At 38.4% G+C, this 17768-nt stretch overlaps 2 protein-coding genes across 8 annotated transcripts; one reads left to right on the forward strand and one right to left on the reverse strand.

Moving 5' to 3' along the window:
* Positions 1-67: 67 nt before the first annotated feature.
* On the forward strand, positions 68-10346 carry ahi1 (Abelson helper integration site 1). Of its 6 annotated transcripts, XM_067480187.1 has the most exons (27): positions 186-357; positions 446-549; positions 1057-1135; positions 1620-1738; positions 1861-2429; positions 2539-2627; positions 2711-2897; positions 3172-3364; positions 3445-3540; positions 3624-3809; positions 3990-4142; positions 4309-4441; positions 4628-4751; positions 5139-5368; positions 5976-6085; positions 6171-6289; positions 6431-6561; positions 6658-6798; positions 6948-7126; positions 7227-7266; positions 7383-7435; positions 7834-7951; positions 8159-8193; positions 8282-8444; positions 8534-8619; positions 9211-9299; positions 9473-10346. In XM_067480187.1, the coding sequence occupies exons 3-27, from the start codon at positions 1126-1128 to the stop codon at positions 9651-9653; spliced, it is 3534 nt and encodes a 1177-aa protein (XP_067336288.1). In that variant the 5' UTR covers positions 186-357; positions 446-549; positions 1057-1125; the 3' UTR covers positions 9654-10346. The 6 variants fall into 6 exon arrangements, with proteins under 6 accessions (XP_067336286.1, XP_067336289.1, XP_067336291.1 ...); XM_067480185.1 differs by lacking the exons at positions 186-357; positions 446-549 and adding an exon at positions 68-165; XM_067480188.1 differs by lacking the exons at positions 186-357; positions 446-549 and adding an exon at positions 68-165 and having other exon boundaries at positions 7383-7426.
* slc18b1 (solute carrier family 18 member B1) lies at positions 9795-16630 on the reverse strand. Of its 2 annotated transcripts, XM_067480192.1 has the most exons (14): positions 16416-16629; positions 16112-16251; positions 14104-14199; positions 13928-14001; positions 12952-13099; positions 12596-12752; positions 12344-12480; positions 12158-12259; positions 11979-12070; positions 11567-11662; positions 11385-11459; positions 11147-11240; positions 10754-10803; positions 9795-10623 (listed from the first exon to the last, which is right to left on the reverse strand). In XM_067480192.1, the coding sequence occupies exons 1-14, from the start codon at positions 16444-16446 to the stop codon at positions 10566-10568; spliced, it is 1350 nt and encodes a 449-aa protein (XP_067336293.1). In that variant the 5' UTR covers positions 16447-16629; the 3' UTR covers positions 9795-10565. The 2 variants fall into 2 exon arrangements, with proteins under 2 accessions (XP_067336293.1, XP_067336294.1); XM_067480193.1 differs by lacking the exon at positions 12158-12259 and having other exon boundaries at positions 16416-16630.
* Positions 16631-17768: the final 1138 nt, after the last annotated feature.

A 17768-nucleotide genomic window follows, 5' to 3' on the forward strand; every position in this document is an offset into this window, starting at 1 on the left:
TTACGTATTTACGTACGCTTTATTTCATTGGTAAATTTGTTGTTTTGTCTGTACGTCACAAACATGGCGGTAAGGCTCCACCCTCATGTTCTCCCTTGTTTTGGTTGACTTGGAAACCGGAGCAGCGTTGTTAGTGAAGCTGGAGAACAGCAAAATCAGTGCACGGTATCTACACGCTTTACCCTCAGCTAAGCTAATGCTATGCTTTGTGCGGCGTTTCATGGCTTATTTAAAAGTTCGGCCTCGTCGCTGAAGATCTTTGTCTTCCTGGACCAAACGCAGTGATTAACAATGCCACTGATAATGTTAGCGCCTAGCAAGATAGCTAAAGTCGCTAACATTACTGAGCGGCTAATGGTTAGCATCTCACAAAGGCTGCTCTTCTAAAATTGTTTCATTAGCAGCTAAGCAGATATATTTAATAAACAATGCGGTTGTCTTGCAGTCTTTACATTCTAATTGCTAAGTGTGACTGAAACGCAAGAACTAATTGTGCCTGTAACCAAACCAGTGACGGGCGATCCAGCAGGGACGTTGTGCAGCATTAAGGTTATCCCTGTTACCGTGCTGTAGACCGTTTAGCTTTGGATATTCAAGCACTTGGCTAAATTCATCTTCTATAAAATTAGAAGGATGTACAAAACTAATCTCTGCCAGATTATTTGTGTATTACGGACAAAAAGGTTTCTGATCACGCACAAGTTTTTATTTTTTTACCCCATGATCCGTGTTTAAAGCAAAGTTATTTAAAACGATCGGATCTATGTCTTTATTATACAACTGTTGTCAAAAAAAACAGGCCAATGGTCCATGTTGTATGCAATTTATAAAAAATCTAAAGGTTGTGCATGTAGTAGGAGGAGGACCGTATGAGAGAAAGTTGATTTGACATATTTCAGACGTGCGTGATCAGAATCATTTATGTCCTTAATACACAACAGTTCTGGGGGAGTTTAGTTTTCTCCATTAAAAATGATTGAGGATGAACTTCGTCGAATGTCTGAATATCCAACGTTAAACTGACTACAACACAGTATCCCTGTTTTGTATTTTTAGAATGAAAGCCGTCCATCCTGGATTACTCTTCTTTGGCAACAACAATGAACGACAGAAGGGGGCCTGAGGATGCCAGCAGGTGAGTTATTTTTAAAGAGTTAGGAAGCAACGGACATTACTAAGCTACTAACATATTACATAGAGTAACAGATAATTTGTGAGGAGGAAAAGTGTAAAAAAAAAAAAAGTGTCATCAACAATATACTTACACTTGATGTAAGTGTAATGTTTCTATATAGTAGAACATCCTTCTAAAGTGGAGGTTTCCTTTAATTCTTTAGATATCAGTGGGTTCTTATTGTAATTTGTTTAGTAAAGCTTTTCCAACACATGTTATAGTTGATTGAGGTGGGGATATTTAAAATGACTTTTAAATAGTGCCTGACAGTCACATCTAATAAAACATTTCTATTTCTGTAAACAAATATAGTGAATAAAAGAATAAAGTCTGTACACACATGTACCAATTAACACAGCAGCACATTTTTATTGGTCATGTAGTATTCACTGATCTAAACATAGCCCATCCCATTGTCCGTTATTAATTGTGCAACCTTTTACAGGTCAAACTGAAGACCGGGCAAAGACCCGTGAAAGGTTCAATGAAGTGTTCAAGAAATACGCTGATTTGGAGAAGAAAAAAGTGAAGAAGAAAAGCCATGAAACACAGGAGACGATTGTAGTATGTGCTCTAAAATTTGTAGTAGTGTTAAATCAGATAAAATGACCATGATCTGTTGAATGTTGAAATGTTTAAAAGAAAACATACATTGATTCTTTGTTCTCCCCTTTGCTTTGTTTTAGCTACAGAATCTAAAAAAGAATCTAAATCTTGGGAAGGACACAGAAGATGATGAGACCACTCTCCAGAACATATATCAACCTGAACAGGGCAGCCCTCGCTACACCAAGAATAAAAGGAGAGAGAAGGAAATAGCAGAAATAGTTAATATAAACAACAGTAAGAACCAAGAGGAGATTCAAACATTAAAAGCCAAGAAGAAAACTAAGAGGGAGCTTCCTTCCCTTCCTATACCAAAGGACACTATAAGTGTCATTCAGGAGGATGCAGATTCTTCCAAGCCTGAGACTGCCTTGGAGCCACATGATGATGGTGGTCGAAAAGTATCAAAGGGAAAAAGTAGGAAGGGGAAAAGCAAACAAGATACAGCGACCAAAACAGGGAGCCAAGATGAGGATGCTGATGACCTGCTGCTTCGTAATTATCAACAGCAGATAGCACAGGATGAAGAGAAGTCAAGGATCAAATCAGAAGAAAACAGTGTCTCCCATACTGTTACACTAAATAATGATGTTGGCAAGAAGAAAAAGAAGAAGTTAAAATCTGTTACAATTGCAGAGTTGGACGTTGGGTTTGTATACCTACCAATATAATATAGATTTATCTTTTTCATTTAGCATCTAGAAAGAACAGTTTTTAGCAGCACATTGATGTTGATTGAACCCGTTTTGGCCCACCAGAGATCAAGATGAGGGTCCAGACCAGGATGCTGATGTGGAAAACGAAACTGTATCCAAGGGAAAGAAGAAAAAGAAGAAGAAAAAGCACAGTATGAATGTTGTCAGGAAATTTTTAACAAAGATCAGTTAAAGTTCTAGACTAAAGACTTTAATGAATAACTCGTTTTTCCAGTTGTGAAAGAAGAGAGCGAAACAGAGGCGGAAGGACCACAACAGCCAGCCTTTGATGACAGTCTCGTGCTGGGTGTAAATATCCACAAAACAGATCGTCTCAAAACTGACTTACTCATTTCACACCCAATGGTGAAGATTCACGTTGTTGACGAAATCACCGGGCAGTATGTGAAGAAAGACGACTGGTGAGAATAAACAGCCTCTGATCCTACTTTTATGCATTTAATTTTAACGCAAATGTTCTGCATCTGTCTGTGCGATTCCAGTTGCTTCAGTCACCCATTATTTGTTATGACCCACAGTTATTTGTGTTTTAATTAAATCTAGAAATGAATAATAAGAAAGTTATTTAAATATAAGTATTAGGTGCTTTATTATTTATGAATACACTGCACATACAAAATACTGCATAGCTTAGTTTTATGTTTGCTTGTGATTCCTTTCTTTTGTCTTTCATAGCCGCCGTCCTGTTTCCTCATTTTATGAGCAGGAGAACGTTGACCACATTCTTCCCATTATGACTCAACCGTTTGACTTCAAGAAGAACAAATCAGTTATCCCTGAGTGGGAGGAACAGATCATCTTCAATGAACGCTTTGGTTACTTTGTTCAAGAAAGTGATGGGAGCCCCAGAGTTATTCTCTTCTTTGAAGTAAGAGGCGTCTCATTTAGGTTTGGTTGACTTCGTTGTAAGCCTTCAATAATTGCGTTTTATTCAAATGTTTTGTAAAGATCCTGGACTTCATAACCATGGACGAAGCAAGAGCCAACGTTGACGTTGACAAGCATGAACGAGGATTCAGAAAGATTGCTTGGGCATTCCTCAAGGTGATATATTTGGCCTGTTCTTAAAAAAAAAAAACGTTGCAGTTTCTAATTTTCAAACTTATCTCATGCTTTGTCCTGTTTAGCTCGTGGGTACAAATGGTGTGCTGAATATCGACAGTAAACTTCGTCTCCAGCTCTTCTGCCCACTACCCCAGACAAAGAGACAACCTAAAACAATAGAGGTGGTCGAGTGGTGGAGGAAGTACCCTCGACACAAATATGCATCCACACTTTATGTTACAGTGAAAGGCATTAAAGTCCCTGATCATGTGAGTTAGTGATTTTTCTTGTTGCTATTGATTTCTTTATTTTTAGAGCGAGGGTCCCACATGTCTGTACATGTAGAAGGTTCTGATATGTCACAAAAGAAATATGATGTAGATCCTTTTTAGATATTTTGATCAACTTAGGCCACAGATGTTGTAGCTGAGGTGACTTTTGTATTGCAGGTGAATCCTAGTATCCGATCCATGATGGCACTGCAGGAGGAGAGAGGCAGCACCTCTTACAGTGACCTACAGAACGAGGTCATCAAGAGAACTCTGACACAGCCTCTAGATAACAAGCTGCCAGTAGTGAGATGGAGCAGGCTGCCTGGTCAGGTTTGTGGAATTATGAATTATAATCATAGAGAATCATCAATTAGTTACTGACAACACTTTTAACTGTACAAATTGGCTTTTACACTACATATTGGAAAAAAAATGAAAAACCTGTTCTTAAACGATGGTTGACTATACGAAGCTTACTAGATGCTTTCTGTCAAAGGTCTGTCGGATTCCTAACAAGCCCATGCTGGCATTTCGTGGTGGTCAGATGGGTTGTTTCACAGTGCTTTTCTCTCATGCTGGGACAATATTGGCTGCTGGTTGTGCTGACAGAGATGCTTTCCCTGTAGTAGGTAAGCAACTACTCACATGTGCAATACTCCCCCCTACTGATGCTAATCAGTATTCATGAACAACAGTGGGAATGACCTCAGGACTATGCAACTTCCAAACCTGTATAAATCTATATCTATATTGTATCTATACAAATTTGAAAAATGCATCGGGTCCCAAAATAACCTGGTTATTTACTGTTCCAGTGTATGAGATTCCATCAGGAAAGGCTTTGGCTGCTTTCAGCGGCCATCTCAAAATAGTGTATGATCTCTGCTGGTCCAGAGATGACCGGTGCCTTTTGTCTGCTTCCTCAGATGGAACTGTCAGGTAGGTTCCTGTTCATCAGCTCAAACACTAAACTGATTGAGAAGGGGTGTGTTGTAGTCATTTCTGTAATAAGGTTTTTGTAGCACCTCTAGGGGGAGTAAGTGCTCCTCATATATAGTGTGTGGCTCACTATGTCCTGATGTATCAGTGACACAGCATGTTTTGTTCTGTAGTCCTTTCCACTGGTGATAGTCTGACTGAAGTATTTGTAAAGAATTGTCTTTAAATAATGTTTGTACTATTATGTGGTAGTTGGGTCAGCTGGTTGGAACTTTAAAGAAAGAAGAAAGATGGTCAGTTGACATTATTCAGCTTCCATATAACTACAAACCTTCATCAACGTATTTCCATTATTCTCTTTTTCTATACCTTACCTTTTGTCCTCAGAGAGTGGAATGTGGAGAGGCTTCTCGGAGTAGCCCAGAAGGTGCTCCCTCATCCATCCTTTGTGTACTGTGCTCAGTACCACCCCACAGCCCAGAACTTGGTACTGACTGGAGGCTATGACTCTTTGATACGAGTGTGGAGGCTTGATGTCAATGACGTGAATGGCCTGCTGCTACAGGAGTTTGAGGGTCACAACAGTTTTATCAACACACTTTGTTTTGACTCTGAAGGTATGATGTATAACTCGATGTATGTACATAAGACACCAGCCCATTGCCCAGTACCGGCTCAAATAGAAAAAAGTTTAAAAAGTTAATAACTTAAAGTAGGTCCTTGGTTGACGATATGAAAACAAAAAACAAAATGAATTCATTCAGCAGAATCTCTTTCTGTCTTTGCTTGAAAGAGTTCTTCTTCTGAGAGGACTCAAATATCTAAGCTAGGAACGTGTTTTATGCACTCGCTAGTCTTGTGACACTTTCTCTGAAGGACTTCTGGCCAGACTGTGCCTGAGATCGAGCCTCAAGTAGAATATTACTACACTTCATGTCCACATTATTAGGGACACCTGTGCATCTGATGTATTCCAATACAGCAGCTCTGCCACCAAGTCTACTTTTATAAAGAGAATTCATGACATAGTGTTCGTGTGTGTGTGTGTGCCTTTTTTTTATAGGATTTGTTTGGTCCCTTTCTCTTTATTTATACTATTGCCACATATTTTAAAGCTAATCGTTGTGCTCTGGTGCATTGAATAGGAGGTTAGTATTAATTTGTAAAATGAAGGAGGCAAAATGTGTCTGATGTCCCCTTTGTTGTATTTTTTGTATTAATTAGGAAGGAGAATGTTCTCTGCGGACAACGCAGGCCTAATAAATGTGTGGAAAACTCCAGTAAATGACAGTAGGCAGCAGCAGCACCCATGCCATCACTGGTGTATAGAGAAGGTACCTGAAATGACATTGGCCATTTGGGATCTGCATGCACGAATCAGACGCTAAAGTATTTCTTTTTACTCCCTGGTGTTGGCAGACAATTGATGAGAAGGACCTCAGCAGTATCCCCATCAACAAACTGCAGCTCCACCCAAACGGGCGGTGCCTGCTCATCCATGCCAAAGACAGTGTCCTGAGGATGATGGACCTAAGAATGTAATGAAGATTAAACTGGCAAAGCACCATCTGAAAGGAACTAGACAAATGTTGCTTCATATAAAATATTAGACGATATGTTCTGTGTTTAAAATGAACACAGGTTTCTATATTGTTCACACATTAATTGCCTTGTTCCAGGCTGGTTGTTAAGAAGTACACTGGAGCCATAAATTACAGAGAGAGGATTCACAGCACGTTCACACCATGTGGAAACTTCATCTTTTCTGGTAGTGAGGATGGAATGTCATATGTCTGGAATACTGATACAGGTGAGGATCGTGTTTTGTTTCCCTAACTTTACATTACAGTCTTGATAGTGCTCTATCAATGCTTGTCTCCAGCATTAAGCTGATTTTCCTTCCCAGGTGACCAAGTTGCAGTGTACTCTGAGCTTTGTTACCCCACTGCTCTCCATGGTGTAACATTCCACCCTCACGAGAACATGGTTGCTTTCTGTGCCTTTGGTCAGAGCCAGCCTATCCATGTGTACTTGTATGACCGCAAAGGTTCGTGTGCTCTTTGATTAGTGCCATTTTGAGTCATCTCATTTTAGATTCAACTCATTATTTAGCTATTTTCCAACTGAGCTTGTGATTCACTCGACAGTTGAAAAACGCTAAGCGACGTTCATGTATGTCCTAACTGTTCTGTACAGTTTCCCAGCTGGAAGTGCAGAAGCTGAAAGCAATGAGCAGATCGGCTTCTGTCATGAACACTCCTGATCCCTCAGTCTTACAGGACATATCTGCAGCCTCAACCATGGATCAGTTTGCACATGCAACAAGACTTGCATTGAAAATGCAGTGTGTTCAGGAACAGCTGGACTCCGTACTCGTAATACCTTTTTTTTAATTTAAATAATTTTGCATTTGTATTGTAGTCATCAACATTATTAGAGTATGTTCCAAAATTAATGTTTTCAAAACATTTTTAGGAACCACATCAAAGGTCCTCTGGATACATTTATGAGCAAGGTATTGTATAATTAGCATGACTTGCTAAATTACATTTGGTTAAGACAGCTTTTGTGCAAAAGTCTAATCTCTTTATTCACAGAGTAAATATTCTCTGACTTGTTTGTGCTTTTCAGACAAAATGGGCATGACTCAGGCAGCAAGTAGCTGGACTTTAGATGTGGGTGCAGTGAGTATTTTTATCAGTAATCTTTGAACACACCATACTTTCTTGAGATTGCAGATGGTGATGTAACCTGTCAAATGTTTTATGCCGATGTTTATTTTGTTTTCTGTAATCTTTCTGATTGAGAGTGTTTTTCTTTCTAGTATTCAAAAAGGTTTATTGAGCTTTATAGATGGCAGCAATAAATAAAAATCCTGCTTAGCTTAAGCCTTTTGTTTTTCTTATTATCGTGCTCGCTGTCATTGTGTATAGTAATTATAGAAAGCCTTCACATTTACATATGATCCCAACTAGCTTCTGTATATAGGTTTCAGCACTAAACAGGGAAATTGGCCAATAAGAGATATTTATGAAGATTTTTGAAATTATATTGCAACTTAAATCTAGCTTTTCCTTTCCAGACGAGATTAAATGCCTCATTGCCACCTCCAGCTCTTCTGTCGCCACACTCCAGACTTCAGCTCTCTGGTTCTTTGGCGGAGCAGCTTATCCCTCAGGCAGCTCTGAGCAACCAAAATCGTTAGTGGCTTATTTAATTATTCCCATAGTTTTGTCCTAAACCAATACATGGCTTTTCTGCAGCCCCGTGTTGGGTCAAATTTTTACCAAGATTATAGCTGAGAGAAACAGATTGACGTCTTGTGGTTTGACATGACATAATTTAATGGACTTTGTTAGTGTTCAAGCTGCAATAATTTCCTTTGTTTTCTTTTTTGTCGTTTTAAGGCAGCCAGTCAGATTCTGCTTCTGTTCAACAAGTAGTGAGTATGCACTTTAGCCATGGGCTCAGTCACATGCAGCCTTTTACCTCACATGTTCAATTCCTCCACTATTGTGTTTGTCTTGTAGGTTGTCTCGCTTTATAACTACAGAGCTAATCGGTCTGATGAACTGACTATACGCCGTGGTGATGTTATCCAAGTATTGTACAAAGACAATGACAACTGGTGGTTTGGCCGCTTGGTCAATGGGCAGCAGGGATATTTTCTCGCCTCCTACGTAGTTGATCAGAGTAAGAGTAGTTATATTTTATTCTGGTTGACTTGGCATTTTTTGGATACTCATCATCTACATACAAGGTTTTTTTTTTCATTGTTTTAGGAGATTTCAGTGAAGAAATGAGTCACCCCGCAGAGGCAGGCACGGCATTGCCTGAAAGGACTACTGAGACATCAACACCAACGAGAGTAAGCATAATAACTTAGAGATCTCTGCCATGGATTAATTGGTATTGGTCAATTGAAATGCCAGCATAAAAGCGGAGAGAGGGTTTGTCTGTAACGGGCACTGTACAATTCTCGCACCCCAGATGCCAGTCTTATGGTGTCCCTGTGTCTCTTTGGTAAAGAGATAGTGTAACTATACTCTAAATCCTTTAATCTTTAAACCTCGTAACACCCTCTGCAGGCCTGAAAGCTTTCTTTTGGCGTATCTTCAGTCCAATGACTTTATAACATTTTCTCCTGTATTCTATACAGTATAGATGGGACAGCATTTTGTAGTCACACACGGGCCTCCTCAGAAGGCCTTTTGTGGATGCATACGTCACCTCAATGATCAGCTGTGGAGCAACTTTGTTAAAAAAATGTTGTCCATAGACACATGCATGCTGAATGTGATAAAAAGAAACTTTGGGTATAGTCTAATGTATATTCTTTGGTGTAGAAGAAAAATGCATGGTCACTATGGCCTATTTGGTCTGTCTTTGGTGTTTACTATCTTTTCCTGTCCTTTCTTTGTCTTTATTTTATTTTTTCTCACTGCTCACTTTTCCGAAGGTATCTGCTGCAATTAGCTCCTCTGGGGAACTTAGGTTTCTGTCTGAGCCAACCCTTTCTGACACTGACCCTGAGTTGAGTGATACCAAGTAAGTAGGGCTTACTTTCTTACTGCTTGGCTTAAACCCTTCTGACTATATTCACAGCCCCACGGTTTCTGAACGCTGCATGACACTCCAGCAAAACAACATAGGTTTATGACTAACATTTTATACTTTGGCTTGGAAAGCACAAATAATAACTGCTGATTGCTTACCCACAGAACTAGAAGGAAAAAAAAGGTGAAAAGGCTGGGACTTCCATCACTGTCACCTGAGACCACCTTTACAGACGCTGATGCTTCAGCGTGGACCGGTAGCAGGAGGAGAGGCAGGCTGACCAACAGACCTCTCCCAAAGAGACCGACAGGCCGGGTTAATAGTGCCTTCGAGCCCGATACATAAACTCACAGGCGTGATTGTTTTCAAGTCAAGTACTGCAGTCCTTATTTTTTATTTTTTTATTTTTTTACACGTGAAGAGATTTAGTACATTTATATTCTATGTACTTTATACAAACTGATCAACAAAATGTTGTCACCTCAGTTTTTTTATGTGTCACATTTCAAAATTATTTATTTGTGAAGTTTTACAATATGGCAATATACAAAACATAATTTCTGTAACATTTATTTCTGTTTTCTTAGTCTGTACAGTTTGTCCCTTCACAACTATGAAAAGAAGTAAAGTTATGCTTTTGATATCTAACAGTTAAACTATATTATATATTCTCAGGCACCACTTGCATTGTCATCTAGTGCATTGATCTGTAACTTAGGGATATGTAAATGTATTTTTAATGTAAAAATTCATCAAGGCGATGTTAATTTGTGCATAACATGAAAACAATTTTAAAATCCATCTATGCAAATTTTTTAAAATTCGGCATATACTTTAAAGTGCTTCATATGTGCCGCAAAGTAGTCCAGCGCCTGATTGCCTGAACACACGTAATCCAGGTAATCAGCAGTGGGTAGAGCAAACAGGACAATGGCTCTAAAGGACCAGGAATAAGTACCCAAGATGTAAACTATCCAAAGTGCAAATCGAAAAGATCCTGCAAAGTATGAGAAATTTTGAATTATTACGTAAAAACTTCAGCAACAATACATCAAGACAGCTAGTAGGCAGTAACCACAACCAACAATTATTTTAAATATGTCTTGAAAACATAATACTATTAAAAAACACTAAGACTCCATTAAGAATCCTTACAACTCTGTATTTATTATAATTTACAACAACGTACAAATCACTTAATAATAAAGAATTTGGGTAACTTGATGTCTGATGTCTCCGAGCTGAAATCTTAAAATTTCATTCATTCAGGAGAGGAGTGCCTTCATCTGTTTGTCTGCGCCCATCTTCTTGAGTGCTTTAATGCAAACATAAGAAATATGTGTTACATCCTGCTTGTACTCAGAAACTGCACACACAGCCTCCTTATATGTACAATATAGTATTCTTAAATATAGGACATAAGCTCATTTGATATTAATGATTACCTTTGTCGTTGTGGTCGTTGGCAGAGGTAATACACAGCAAGGAATACAGCCTGTGGACAGAGGGATCAGAGTTCTTGTGTTTTAGAGCTGAAGACCAAGAATCTTTTAATCTTCATTAGGTGTTTAACCAAAGAAAGACTAATGGGTTTGGAATCTCATTTATCCATCCTTACAGTAAATGTTATGCAAGTAAAGGAACATAGTTTCATAGTTTCACGTGCTAAGCTAGCAACATTATACCCACCCTCACAATCAACTGAGACCATTAATGAAGCTTAACCCACAAGTAACCACTCATTCACTTATTCCTCATCACATGGTATAAAACTGTAAACTGGGAACTTCTAAATTACAATTTAACAACACTGTCTAAACTTATTTAAGAATACTTACTGATAAAAATGCCAAACCTCCTTGGACTGCAGCTGCCCACTCAAAACTCAGGTGTTGCGTAAGAAAGCCGCCCACTGTTGGTCCATAAAACATTCTTAAATAAAAAAAAACAAAAAAAAAAAAAAACAAGTTTACAATCCCAATCAAAACCTACTCTTATCACTGTATAAGATTCAGATATGGTTAGCAAAGTGCAGAAAATGCCATTTGGATGCAAGTAAAAACTAGTAAAATGTACCCCATGCACCAAAATGCCCCAAACAGCCCCGAAACCATTCCAAGAGTACTCAGCCCTTCTTCAAATCCTTGCTCGCTGCAGAGAAGTTTAAAAGGCAAAAGCATATCATGTGTCAACTTGCATTATTTTGAGTGTGAAAAAACTAGAGGTTGTTGCACGTAGGAGCATGCGAGGGCACTCACTATGCACAGGCGATGATCTCAGGGAATGTGGGGATTGCAGTCATCCCCAGAGAAAACCCAATGAAACTGAGCATGGTGATCAGCAGCCACAGATGACTATATATACAAAAACACAACAAAAAAGTCCTGAACGGTACACATTGAGTTCATGATCAGCTTGAAACCAAGCTTTTTTTCTAATGCCTCAAAAAATTGATATTGGGATGTTTTAGGATGTTTCCCTAGATAATACTGTATCCTTAGTTAAAGTCAGCGTGTAATTTTAATGGTAACAATTGTTTCCAGTCTTTATGGCTTTATATATACAGATATATGTTTGTCGTATCAATCCTCCCATCAAATTCTTAAAAAGAAAAATGCAAACCATTTCTTCAAAGTGAGAGTTTACTGTCCAACTTTACCACATGCTCACCTCGGGATGTGAAGGAAAGGGACGGGGCCGAGCAGACAGAAGCCGATCGCAGTGGCAATACCTCCTGTCACTAAGAACCAACTCCTTGTGGTCTGATTAACACACACAGGTTGTTATTCAAAATTACAGACGTCCAATATTAACAAAATGACCAGTAATTATTTGTTTTGGTCACTTACAGGGTATTTATCAGAAAAATAACCAGTCAGTGGTGATGCCAGACAGTATGGTAAAGACAAACCAAGCATGATGAGTCCCACATAGCCAGGTGAGAGACTAAACTACAACAGAGAGGGGAAATACTCATTCACATAATGCACATTAAATCTAAAGCAGGCTGACTTGATGAGAAGGTCAGATTTTACCCTCTCAATGGCAAACAGGGACAATGTGGCATCCAGGAAACCCAGACCTGCGCTTAGAGTGAATATGGCATAGCAGATGAGGATTATTTTCCCATGGGTGAGAAGTCGAAAGAATGAAGTCTTTGAGGGGTCTGCATCTGCGTGTGTGTGCAGAGAAGCACAAAACACATACTAGTTACAATGTGGGAAACAAATAGACCTAAGAAATAATAAAATAATTCAATTATTTGCTGATATATCCAAGGAATCTACCAATTGTTGGCAAGATGTAAATGTTGAAAGGAACCATAAGAAGCAGGAAACATCCCAGTAGCATGAAAGGGACTTCATATCCAAACGACTGATAGAACCACCCTCCCACTGGTGGTCCTAGTATAAGACCAAGTCCTGTGAAAATCTCCAAAATACCCTGAAAAGTGGGAAATGGAGCACATTAAAATATGAAATGACACACACAGTGCACTGGCAAATGCTTCAATATTTTCCTTTTCCATGGCACCATGGAAATAGGAGAACAAAACATTTCGCACTAGAATGCTTGTTTTTGTTTTCCCGTGATTCTAATATCCAAACAAGATGCCAGGAAGACAAGGGTTGTCTGCACTCACCACAACAGTCGCCACATTGTTTGGGAATATTTTTGCTGTCAAGGCAACAGAGGAGGTCATTGCAGCAGCAAAGCCCACAGCGTCGAAGGACCGTACTATAAAGCACATAGTAATGAATGCGGGTCCTGCAGGAGCCCGATCAAGTAGCCTGCATGTAAAGAATGGAGAGCCAGCCAGGTATGTCACACACAAAATAGAGGCTGGGTAAACAAGCTGTAAAAATAATTTTAAAAAAAAAGAGTCAGCCCATCAACTAAGATTTAGTTCATTACACCATCTGAAATTACAAATCCTTAATTTTGCAGTGCAGTGCAGTCTGTCTTTTAATACTTTCTTAAACTGTCTGTGGCCCTACGCACATTCACTCCTAATGAAGATGAAGATATTGGTTCACAAATGCACAGCTCACGAACTCCTGAAACAACTGGGCCCTGTAATTTGTAGCAATAATTTGTAAACAACACTCAAACAGATGTGTATTAGTTATGGACTACTTTCAGCAGCGGATTAAGACAAATTTGGTTCTCCAATGTAAGGATACACACCGATTCAACATAACATTACGACCACCAACAAGTAAAGCAAATAACATTGATTATCTCCTCACATTTGCACCTGGAGGCAGGTGGGACATATTAGGCAGAAAGTGAACATGTCCATATTTACAGCAGCGGGACAGTGAAAGTGCAATAAAGAATAACAAATACTTGAGTGGGCTGCGGCGATTAGGCTCAGGGGATGTTGGTTTTGGAGTTTTACAGAAAGGTACTTAAGCCTGACGGGCTTATTCTTTAAAGACAAACGCCAGAAATAACATGTACACAGAATAAATGAAGTTTCAAGGTTTAAATTTGCAAATACTATAATAATAAACAACAAGTGGCTTCAGTTAGGAGAAAACAAATTATAGTTGTTGTTGTGTTTTTGTTTTTCAAAATTACATCTATCGTCAGTGGTACTGACACAGATCACTTACCCAAACAGAATTGTGCAGCCTGACGACACAAAAAGTCCTGTCACAAGCATAAACTTCGCACCAATTTGAACAATCTGATAGAAAGGCAAAGAGTTGAAGTCTGTTACCCTTGTGCCCGCAAATGAAACTACAAATACCATGATCTGATAAGACAAACAGTGAGGACATATACTTACATATTTCCCCAATATTAAAGCACCAATTAAATTGCAAACAGCATAGCAGCCAAATATGAGACCAATGACTGTCTGACTGGCTCCTTTCTTTACTGCCTGTGGGAGAATATTTAAGCAACGTATAAATGTCATAGTCGATAAATGGACAATAAATGAGGGTGAATATACATTTCACAGATTTTCTATACATTAGTCCCACTAATAGTTAATTCATTACCTTCTTAAATGTATTTATGCTTCAACCTTTGCTTAACAGTTATCAGGACATTAGCTGATTTCACCTGAGACCCTCTCTGCAATGAGTAAACCATCAGTTTGCCTCCAGCAAGGCATCCTCATGTGTAGCACATGACTTAATTCATTGCAATGAGAGGACAGTACTACAGTGTTTCTGGAGGGGAACTAGAGGAGGTTGCCTGATGTGTGAGGTTTACAATGACTTGGAGGCAGTATAAAACCGTTACTGTATTCTGTCTTGAGTTGGCACAAGGCTATGCCTGGTATTTCAGTGTGGCCTGTTGTTTTTCAGTGTGTTTTTTACCAGGATCCCTCAAAAATAAAATGATCATTTTAGTTATATTAAAAAGGTTGAGTTAATTTTGGTGTAAAGTCAAAAATGCACATAGAAATAAACTACATATGTTAATAAAATTATACTTAATTAACTTTAGGTCAAAGTATGCTCTGTCTCAGATGATACTTTATGTAATGCCATATACTTTTATTCTGACATCCATATTGTGCGCTATTGTTATTCAAATCACATTTCCTTGCTGGTGATCACTGTCTGAACTTTTTTTGACCTTACACTTCACTTGTTTCATTTGCATTTCTATCAGCATGAAGTCCAGTTTAAACAATTAAAACATTAAAGTGCTGTTGCCATTTATAAATCATTAGCATAAAATATGTAAATTGTGTAGAACAATACTTTTGACACAAACTAAAATTCACTGATGTGAAACAAGCGATGAATAATATCCTGAAATAAAAACCAGAAAACCCCCTTTTTTTTTTTGCATATCTGTAGACTAGTTGGGGAGATGATGACCAACCCCAGTACCATTGTGGTTTAACAGTCTTTTATAAATGATTTATAAGTTGTAACCGACTGCTTTATTAATTGGAAATGAAATATATTTACTAAAGCTAAAATACGTGATAAACCACTAAATACTTATAGGTTGCAAGGCTGTGAAAATCCTTTAAGTACTGGAACTTAGTCTGGACTGAACACCATGTATTTAAGGGGTAACTTCACACATTTTCAGCCTCCTTCCTATGGCTCTACTTTAGGGGAGTATATGAATATGAATGCCATTATTAATTCCCTTTATGTACTTTATATTAACATATATATTTCTGGAGGAGCAGGCTGGCCAAACTAACCTCTGTACTATGATGAACAAGCAAACATAACACAAATTGAAAAACTCCAGATGATATCAAATGAAGTGAAAAACTCCTTCAGATGATGTCATCTGGAGGAGCCTTCAGCTAGAAGACATTTTAAAGACATAAAAGGCAGAGGGTAGGTAGCTACATACGCTCCCCAAAGTTGAACTTTAACTAAATAAGCATTTATTCATGGATTGCCAACATTTTAAACCTGCAGTGCAGAGAGGATGAAGACTAGGATCTTTCGAAAAACTGGCAACAGCAAAATGATGACTAACTGACCTTAAGATGAGCAGGAAATTATTCAATACCACTTCAATGTAAGCCTGACTTAACTAGTACAGAGGACATAGAATTATGCAACAAGTGTGCATCATGAGTTATTTATTTAAAGGAATAGCAGAAAAACTGTAAAAACACCTCAAAGTACATCAAAAAGATGAATATTAATAAAAAAAAAGTTAGAAAAAAATGAATGTTTGGGTTTTTTTTTGTTTGTTTGTTTATTTTAGTCTCCTTTTAATAAATTCAATACTTAAAAATAGAAATATTTTATCATAACAAAAACGTGACACCTGAACAGATTTGTGTCGGGCTGTCTGTGACTCACCTCATTGGGGAAAAACGGACCTAATATCGAGTAGCAAATCATGGAACTGAAGTTGACCGATGCCATTGATATTAAGGTGAGGGTCTGTTGTCTTGTCATCCTTGTGGGGGGACCTGTCGATTCAACAGCAGCACTGCTAACTGATGATAAAAGACGGAAATTAATAAAAGGGGACGAGGAGATTTGTAAAAGATGAGCATAGAGGGTTTAAGGCTCCTAAGTTAATTCATCTGTTAAATCACTGTGTCTGAATCTGTGCTTATCAACACTGTTCATCACAGCTACAGTTTGTAAAGTCACCAACCTCTGCGCTCATGGTCGACGTCCCGATCCATCGTTAACTTTCGGCGCTTTGTGTCCAAAAATTCAGGGGGTCATTTCACGACACACGGAGGAGACGAGGAAGTCACAGCCAAACCGCGTCTGTTCCGCGACAATAACCCACGGTGTCGAGATCCCGCAGCGCTTCACGCTGAGCATTTCCTCTTTGGAGTCAGACATCCCTCGTTAAATCCATACAGAGGTCGCGCGCTGCCTTCAAAATAAGAGCCTCGTCGGGCAGCTTCCTTGTGGCGCACGTTCATCATATTTAGTTTATTGGGCTACAGAAAAATTAAAAGCAGCTTTGTGTGAATTCTATTCAGTAAAGTACGTTTCATACTTTGGCTGTGGCCAAGCCATTAATACACGTTAATAAATGGATCTGAAACCAACGGGAGCAGACGCAGCTATTTTTGTTATGTAAAATTTATGCGTTCTCTTTTTATTCGGATTTTTTTTGACTTTGGTTATTATGGTCACATTTTTAAAATAAGACATGTTTTTTTAAAAAAAAACACATTAAGTTTTTAAAATAGCATTTGTTCATGTATTCTCTAGTTTGTTGTTAATTGTGGGCTGTACTTCCGGTGAGGGATCTTTTTTGTTTGGGTTTTGGACTTTTGCTTTGGCTCCTGGCTGCGAAGAAGCTCTTTAAAAAAGCACTTTCTACACTTTCTGACCTCAGCCAGCCACAACAAACAGACCCAGGAAACCATGTTAACAGTGCCATGAGGCACAATAGTTTTAGTTTTATTGGTTTTATGATATTAAAACCAATAATGTTTTTTTATGATAATAATAGGGCAAATACGAGCAATGTGTACTTTATCAATTTGTTCTAATATGAAGTAAATCCTAGTACCATTGTTGGGTGCTGGGTGTTATCCAATGATTTCAGAAAAAAAAAAGATTACACTCAAAGATAAAGTGTTTGTGCCAAATCGTTCCAGATTATGTGTCATTCCTTATGCGTGACTGTTTCTCCTTTTCCTTTTTCTCTTTCCACTGTGGTTAACAGTTTCAGTGTAGGACATTTAAAGATTTACTGAAAAAAAATGTAAACATGATAATCACTAGCACCATCACCTATCTTATCTTTGAATGGACATGACACCAAGCACTTCCTATTGGAAAACAGCAAGACATGTGAAGTCACCCCAGGTTTAGTTTGACAGCAGTCCTATTCCATAGCATGTCAGAAGATGCATTTAAGCCTGTGTGTCCCACATTCACCCAATCCTTTCAATATTTGATAAATTCATTTTTATGTCATAAATCATAATCATAGGTGGTGTGACATCTATAACCAAGAAACATAAAAGTACAATTAAGACTA

Source organism: Channa argus, chromosome 16 (genome assembly GCF_033026475.1).
Source record: "Channa argus isolate prfri chromosome 16, Channa argus male v1.0, whole genome shotgun sequence".
NCBI classification, from domain to species: domain Eukaryota; kingdom Metazoa; phylum Chordata; class Actinopteri; order Anabantiformes; family Channidae; genus Channa; species Channa argus.